The sequence below is a fragment of the Apium graveolens genome, chromosome 1, assembly GCF_009905375.1.
Source record: "Apium graveolens cultivar Ventura chromosome 1, ASM990537v1, whole genome shotgun sequence".
In the NCBI taxonomy this organism is placed as follows: domain Eukaryota; kingdom Viridiplantae; phylum Streptophyta; class Magnoliopsida; order Apiales; family Apiaceae; genus Apium; species Apium graveolens.
Window position 1 is genome coordinate 95,454,300 of NC_133647.1, and position 8,095 is coordinate 95,462,394.

At 41.1% G+C, this 8,095-nt stretch overlaps 2 protein-coding genes across 2 annotated transcripts; one reads left to right on the forward strand and one right to left on the reverse strand.

Moving 5' to 3' along the window:
• Positions 1 to 2,483: 2,483 nt before the first annotated feature.
• LOC141720270 (uncharacterized) lies at positions 2,484 to 3,367 on the forward strand. Its single transcript, XM_074522620.1, has 2 exons — positions 2,484 to 2,993; positions 3,066 to 3,367. The coding sequence occupies exons 1-2, from the start codon at positions 2,502 to 2,504 to the stop codon at positions 3,177 to 3,179; spliced, it is 606 nt and encodes a 201-aa protein (XP_074378721.1). The 5' UTR covers positions 2,484 to 2,501; the 3' UTR covers positions 3,180 to 3,367.
• Positions 3,368 to 6,490: 3,123 nt separating this feature from the next.
• On the reverse strand, positions 6,491 to 7,426 carry LOC141687413 (protein FAR1-RELATED SEQUENCE 5-like). The gene is made up of 2 exons (XM_074492705.1): positions 7,194 to 7,426; positions 6,491 to 7,037 (listed from the first exon to the last, which is right to left on the reverse strand). Exons 1-2 carry the CDS (start codon positions 7,424 to 7,426, stop codon positions 6,491 to 6,493), a joined length of 780 nt encoding a protein of 259 aa, XP_074348806.1.
• Positions 7,427 to 8,095: the final 669 nt, after the last annotated feature.

Below are 8,095 nucleotides of genomic sequence, written 5' to 3' on the forward strand. Positions count from 1 at the left end.
ATAAAAGGTCCGATTTTTATCTATTTCTATATAGTTTGGTTGTGTTTTGTCGGGTTATTAGGGTTCAATCGGGTATTTAGGGTTAGTTCTTGAACACGATTGGGGATCGTGTTGTTATCGTTAGTAATTCGTGTGCTTGTAATTGTGTATGTAATTGAGTATATATATTTATTTCAATTGTATGTAATTGTGTATGTAATCCGTGTGCTGCAATTGTATGTAATTCTTGCTACACGATTCGATTATTGCTGCGTTAGTAATACGATTGCTGATTATTTTCCGATATTAGACACTGTGGTGAATTCGGGTGTAGGTTGTAGAGATGGTCTTGAATACTGAGAAAGGAGATGGATCGGATTAATGTTATATTTAGTGAAATATATACTGTGTTCGAATTCTGATTGTAATTATTAATCAGGGTTAATATCGGCCTCCTCAGTTATTTATTATGATATCTAAAACATAGAATCTCTCTGTCAGTTGACTCGTGTAATGCTGCAAGCCTGCAATCTTTAGAAACATCAATACCATGACACAATAGTCTCTACAAATTTTATGTTGAGAGAATGTTGCAATGTTCCGTAATGTTGTTGATTGATTGAAATGTGTTGGTTGAGATTTGAATTAACAAGGCCTAAATTTTGTTACATTCCGGTTCTGGTACATGTGGATGTGATTATACGGTCAATTTTAAATGTGGAAGTAACTAACGTTAAATTGTGTGTTTATTATTTTAGGATGGATAACATATTGCCGGGTCCAGTTAGTCATGACATTATCTTTGATAACTCCTATCACGTGAGTTCGGATGTTTGGGAGGGACATGAGCGGGGTCCTTTGGAGTGTTATTGTGGGAACAGGAACATGCGTAGGTGGGTTTTATCTGATGCACATAAGGACTTGTTGCATAACATTGGTTTTGGTGTGTTTGCAAATCCGGGTGTGGTTTTGCAGAATGATGCGAGGCTTGTCACGACACTTGTGGAGAGGTGGCATCCCGAGACCAACACTTCTTCATGAGACAGGGGGAAATGACAGTGACTTTGGAGGATGTTGGCTATATTTTGGGTTTACCGGTTGCTGGTCATGCGTTAGTTGGAGACGGTCTGGACAGTGGTTTGGCATATTTTTCGAGACAGTGGTTTGAGCCGTTGGATGAGGAGGAGGTGAAGGCGGGATGGGCCAGAGCCGGCATAAAGTACACTTGGTTGTATCAAAGATATGGGAGGGCTGATCCGGGTCCTGATCCGAGGAGGATTGCTATCCACACACAGGCATACCTGCTCATGGTCGTGGGTTCTATTCTATTTCCTGCCAGTAGTAGGAATGTGGTGCACCCGAAGTACATTGGACACCTCCGCTATCTTACGGGTGTGCAGAGTTGGTCTTAGGCATCTGCGGTTCTTTCATATCTATATAGGGGGCTCGAGCATGCAGCACAGAAATGGGCCAAGAGGATTGCCTGTTGTACGTGGTTGTTGCAGTTGTGGGCATATGAACGGTTCTTGATTGGGAGACCTCTTCCTGATCCTATCAGGGATTCATATCCAGTAGCTGAGTTTTGGGCTAGGCCGGAAGATGAGGTGGTAGCTGATGAGGAGGCGGATGAGGAGCCTAAGGGGAATAAGGGGAAGAAGGGGAAGGAGGTGAAGGGGAATGAGGTGAAAGGGAAACAATGGAAGGAGGTTAGGGGGAAGACGGTGACGGAGGTGAAGGAGGTTAGGGGTAAGGGTAGGGGAATGGGAGGGAAAGGGAGGGAAGGGTAAGGCGCAGGCTGATGTTGTTCCTGATGATCCTATGGATGAGGATGTTCCTGGGACTGGGATTGTTGTTAAGAGAAAACGGGCTATAGGCAGGCGTGATAGTAGATTGGCGCGTCATCATAGTTTGCCACATTATAGAGGCGAGTTTGATGGAGTTGCAACTGATATTGTGTCTTGGACGCCATATGCCCACTTTCACGAGGTGGAAGAGGATTTAGATGGGGATCATGACATATCGGCTGAGGATTGGGAGGCTCATTACTTTGGTCTTGCCAGGATTCTAGTGCTATGCTATGATATTGTAGAGTATCAGCATTCAGACAGGGTGATGAGATAGTTCGTGTTCAAACAGGGTATCCCACGGTCACCTATTAACATGACAGAGTATAGGAAGCATATGATTCCGTTTAATCCCTATGACTGGAGAGGTATATGGTTTGCTGAGATTGGTGAGTGGACCCGTTTTAGTCAGCACCCCGAGGTTGTAGTTGCTCATCAGCCAGACGCAGTGGGGGCATTGCACGAATGCATGTTGGGAAGCCACAACCATTGCCAGAGCCACAGTACAACACCCGAGAGTTATTTAACAACTCGCAGGCATTTGACCTTGTAAGTTTGTTAATAATTGTTTCCCTGATATTTTTTAGAATTGTTTCCTCCTTTGCATTATAGTAACATCTGATTATATGCCACAAATGTATTTTACAGATAGAGAAGGGGTTGGCATGTCTGCAAGCTATGGATAGTAGCATTCCCCCTGAGTATGAGCAGGAGTTTGGGAGGATTGCCCCTATGTTTCTTGAGCCGTACTGTCGATTCATGCAGGATGTTAGAGGTCCGGCATATATGGCTCCAGTGTTCCAGCATGTTTATCTTTCTCCCGAGGCGATAAGGCCTAAAGTTGGAGACAATCGAGAGGCTGATGTAATTGACATAACACAGCCATCTCAGCAGGTGTCACAGGCCCCGACACATGCATCTGTATTTACAGCAGGCTCGTCTTCCTGGGCTGAGAAAATGGATATCCGTCGCCCTGTTGAAGAGAAATGGGATATAAATAAGAGACTAAAGTGGGAGAGTATGGACGCTATTAAGAGGGATTGGGGATGGGGTGGTTTGCCCGGGAGTGGTCCTATTAAACACGATCTTAAGTTGACCTTGGACACAAGTGTTATGCAGAGTTTGGAACCCAAAGGATGGCTAGATGATAGGATCATATATGCCTACATGGTATAATCTTTGACCTTCTTTCATTTATGTTCTTCTTTTTGTTTCATTTATCGTATAACATATTTCTTGCAGTGGTTGTTGTGTGATCGTGAGGAGGCCATAGATGCCGCGGGGGTGTATCCGAGGATGCCTTTATACAACTTCATGGATCCACTTTTTATGGAGTTGGCGGAAAAAGTGGACTAGTCACGTCCCTATTCTGCGAGGACCATGCATTTCTTTGTTAATTGGGCGAGTTGTGGGGTAGGTCCACCAATTAACCAGGTGGACTACATATTTCTTCCCGCGAGCGTGAATCAGAACCATTGGATTTTCATGGTATTTTCTGTGAAGAAATGGGGCGTGATGGTACTTGATCCTATGAACTACAACGCTCAATATCCCGAAGAGGAAGGGTGCGTGGTAATAGTTCCTCGACGACACCTTATATTGTAATTTCTAAATCTTTCCTTATTGCTTTCGTGAACTTATGTTATTTTTTGTTATGTGTTAGGTTGAAGTTGTTGGAGGAATGCTTCGTTATGTTGGCAAGAATAGAAATGTCCCAGATGAAGAGCCTTTAGTTCATGTTTGGGATGCAATACCTAAACAAGATAATTACTCAGATTGCGGTGTGTACGTGTGCAAATATATGGACTACACCTTGCAGGGATATAACCTGGCTAAAGTGCGTTGGGATGCCTCAGACGTGGTGATCTTTCGCTATAGGATTGCGAAGGAGCTTCAAAGAGGGATAGCTAAACCCATACCGACACATCGCATGAGGCAAAGGATGAAGAGGGTAGCCGGAAAGAGTAGTAGTTAGGTCATTCGTCTAGTTTTGTAGTTTAGTTGAACTTGTGACTTAATCTTATGCTTGTGTAGTGTAGTTGAACTTGTTTCGTTACATTTGAACATCATTGCATCCCCTTTATTTGGTTTAATGACAATTGACACTTGTTTCGTTTATATCGGTCGTTTATCGACCGTGTCCCTTTCCCGTCCCCTTTTTAGTTTTTTGTTTCTATTTTTTTACTGATTTGTATATATAATGGCCCCCATACACTTGTGTGCAAATTTTAAAAGGTTTGGAGAAATTTCAAAATTTGAGGTTTTGTAATTTTTTTGGCGATTTGGCCCATATTTGGAGGGGTGCCTAAGTTGGCAATTTTTTTTTATATTTTACAGGTTGCTGTTGTTTGATTGTGCATAGACTGTTGCTTGTTTGGTTGGTATACTGTAAAACAGGTGGGATGTGCCTTTCCAGAAGGAACATTTCAAAAAAACTTTCTGCTCTTTCTGCGGAAAATAAGCGCGAAAGGGTTAATGCCTTCCGCGGTTATTTTCCGCGGAAAGGACAGAAAGATTCTGGAAATTTTATCCCCTATTTTATGTGAAATCTGTAAAATAATGATGTATTTCAACTATAAGAACTGGATTATGCAATAAAATGTTGATTAGAATATCGTTTATTATGACTACCAAAATTTAAGAATTACTTGACTATAATGACTAGCATATGGTCATTTTGCCAACTTTGCATGTAAATTCTCATGCATGACAAGCATAAATATTACAAAATAAAGTTGCATTCTATTTCATATCACATTAAAAGAGTTGTGTTTCGACATAATAAGTTTTCAAGTAATGGATCAATGACAAATTAGAAATTACATAATTGTCGCAATTCAAATCCAAATAAGTGTTTAACTTGTCTAGTTTGACAAAATTACATCGAAATACAAAAAATACTTAAATAAAGGGAATTCTCGTATGAGCTACCCTAACTAACTAAATATCTCTAAAAAGTTAGTGAAGCCGCCCGATAGGCGGTGCGTTGAGACCCCGGGGGGGGGGGGGGGGGGCGTCGGCCCTGACAATGCATGTAACCCAATAGAGCACAACGCATCCTTCGCGGAGCACACCTTCAGTGACTTCTCTATGGGTCTCGTGATCATTCCATATTGTGACGGGAATGGTGCTTGACCCGTCGTAGAGAGTGAATTTGCACAATGGTGCACGCCTTCAAGCCCATGCGGTGGTATCGTCACCACGTAAGTGGGACACCCAACCCTTGACGTGATCAATGCGTACTTGGTCCCGGGTGGCACCCTCACGAGGCTTCAACTTACGAATGTCCGCGATCCTATCATAATTCACAATTTTACCGCCATCCCATTCGAACAATCTCCAAGGGTCATCGGGGGAGTCCTTACCCAAGTTCAAAAACGGGAGAAAATAAGGCGGCTCATTGCTCCAAACTCTTACAAACATGCAAGGAAAGGTTAACCAGTGGCATGCTTCGGCCCAAACCCTTAAACGGTATGCCTCTTCTTCTGGAGGGTACAACTCCGGGTCTTCTTTCTACACTAGGGGAGGTCCTTCATTTAACCGTGCTAGTTCCTCGCTCCATTCACGAGCGATTACATCCAACTCGCTAAATGTTGGTGACATACAATCCTCGAATTCGGAGTTCGAGTCCGAGAATGTGTTGCCAACGTGAGACACCGACTCGTCATCCGAAGTATTGGTCATTTCACCTACATATAACAAGAACAAATGCATGTTACCAAAATGAAGTGGAACTACTAAAATCAATATAAGTGTAAAGGATGACAAAATAATATATAAGAGATTGTTATATAAAGTTTGAATTACAATTGGCCACTTTGACTTTTCTCAATTCTTCTAATTTCACTAAACATTTTCAGGCATCATGTCCCTCAATGTTGCAATGTCCGCATTTCCTTTTTTTCTTTGCAAGTTCCTCAACGGGACTTTTAATTCGGTGCTCTTTTTTGTGTCCTTTGGTTTTCTAAACAACGGGGTCAAGAATAGTTTCATGTAACTTCTCTCCACTTTCTTGAGAAATTTTGGTATCAAATTCACTTCCAACACCTTCCACCCCATGAACGGGCATTTTCTCAATAATTTCGGTGTCTCGATTAATAACTCTCACGGCATACTCATAACGTTCCTTCGACGCCATGCAACTATGACTAAACCCCATAGTAAGTAAAGTCATGTGATTAAATCTTTTCGTTGGAGTCAAATCATGGGATGAGGCATCATCTCCGGGCATGTGATATGGCAAAACACCATCAACTCTGTTGGCATCCCTAGTCCACCTCCGTTTCACAAAATGTTCGGGTAATTCAGCAACACACCTCTTTGTCAACACAGCAATAATATGACGACACGGCATGCCCGAATGCTCAAATATTCTACAGATGCAAGAACCCCGAAATGACAACTTGTTGAAGGTAACGAGATAAGTGGTTCTCTTATACTCAACCATTAATGATCGATAACATTTATAGTACGTATCCTCCACATCTTCTAAGGAACAGTCTCTATCCTTCTCCACAGTATTTTGCGGCCTCAACCAATTGCTCTTGAAATTTTTTGAACATCTCTTTCGTATAAATGGAAGCGACATGTTGCTCCAAGGCGGTGTTCAGGCGCATGCAATGAATTTTATGATGTGTATTATAATCCTCTTCTTTCTCACGCATAAATTATCTTTCTAACGCTTTTTGTGCACGCTCAACAAATTCTTTCAACCCCGTGCAAGACCCTACATAAGCATCAAAAAAGGAATTCATTCCTTCGCTTCTTGAAGTTGTTTTTTGACCCGCGGAAAATATGGTACGTGTATAAGCATCAATCCACTTATGCTTCAATTTATACAAGCCTTGCAACCATGTATTATCCTCTAACTTGTACTTCAACATCAATGCTTTCCACCTATCCTCAAAAATTTCTTCGGTCAACGAGTGATATATGCAATTGTTGAAGTCACTTTTAAATTCCTCCTTTGCATAGTAGGTTGAGAGCTTCTCCGGAAATTTGTTACTAATGTGCCACGAACACAACAAATGTGTCGTGTTCGGTAGTTGAGATTGAATTGCCCCCGCCATCGCTTGATCTTGATCGGTGATAATAGCCAAATGTGCTTTTCCTTCAACGACCTCTAACCAAGTACCCAAAACCCACTCAAATGTAGTCTTCAATTCATCATGCATTAGTACAAAACCAAAGAGAACCGAAAACAGCATAGCATACCTATTTGTTCGATATGTTGTATCAAATGCAACCATATCACCAAAATTTTTGTAGGCCAACAACGACCAGAGGTCAACCCATAAAAGACACTTCAATCTTCCTTCTTCATCAATTAGAGTCCGAATAAAAAAATTTCCTCCACTTTCCTCTTATAACCTATGTAACAAATCCAATCCCGCTTGCGCATCATTCACACCCAAATTATCTTTTCTAAAATCTCGCACGATATTTCTCAAGTGTTGGGCATGAAACCCTACTTGCTCCTCTCCTCCATGCATTTTTCCAAATATATTCATTTGTTGTCTAGGCGCAATACCCGAAACATGTAAACTCTTAATTAAATTCTTTTGGGCGGCAGTTACATGTCGTTCCCTTTTAATCAAATTCATCTTAGAAGCGACACAACATCGTGATTGTGATTTAACTCCAACGATGTTATCTCCCAATGCCTTGTATTTTGCCTATTAATCACATAGATCCTAAACTTACATCCACTTCTAGGAAGTTTATCTCCACGCCTTTTCTTCTTCTCACTACCGACACTTCCTATCAAAACTTCTTCATCCTCTGCGGGTTCTTTATCGCGGTTTTCTCCCGCTAAATTACAAACATAAGTACAGGCATATATTGGTTTTTCCACATGCCTTTGTGTATTTTGGATTTTAATTGTAAACCCATTTTTCAAAGCATAGGCCCTAATTACATTTTCGGCGGCTACCAAATTAGGGAAATTTTGACTCAAGAAAGATATTATAATATTTTCTTCCCTAACAACACTCTTATCCATACTCTCACTACTCTCATGCACAAACTCACTATTTTCATGGAAATCTTCATTTTCAAATCTATGTTCACTAACATAAACATCTTCATCACAATCATCAATAAGGTTAACATAATTTACATTATCATTACATAGGCAACGACCACTAATATCAACAACCTCACTATTTACAACATTATCATTTTTTCTCAAAGCTTTTCTACCTTGAAACCGAGCAAACATCTTATCCATAACTACAACAAGAAAAAACAAGAAATTGAGCTTACCAAATGTA

Excerpts from the sequence above, each read along its gene's own strand:
- LOC141720270 (XM_074522620.1), top strand. The coding sequence starts at position 2,502 with ATGGATAGTAGCATTCCCCCTGAGTATGAGCAGGAGTTTGGGAGGATT. Across the intron at positions 2,994-3,065 it reads GGATCATATATGCCTACATG|TGGTTGTTGTGTGATCGTGA; the intron begins GTATAATCTTTG and ends TATTTCTTGCAG.
- LOC141687413 (XM_074492705.1), bottom strand. The coding sequence starts at position 7,426 with ATGAATTTGATTAAAAGGGAACGACATGTAACTGCCGCCCAAAAGAAT. Across the intron at positions 7,038-7,193 it reads GGATTGGATTTGTTACATAG|GTATGCTATGCTGTTTTCGG; the intron begins GTTATAAGAGGA and ends TCGAACAAATAG.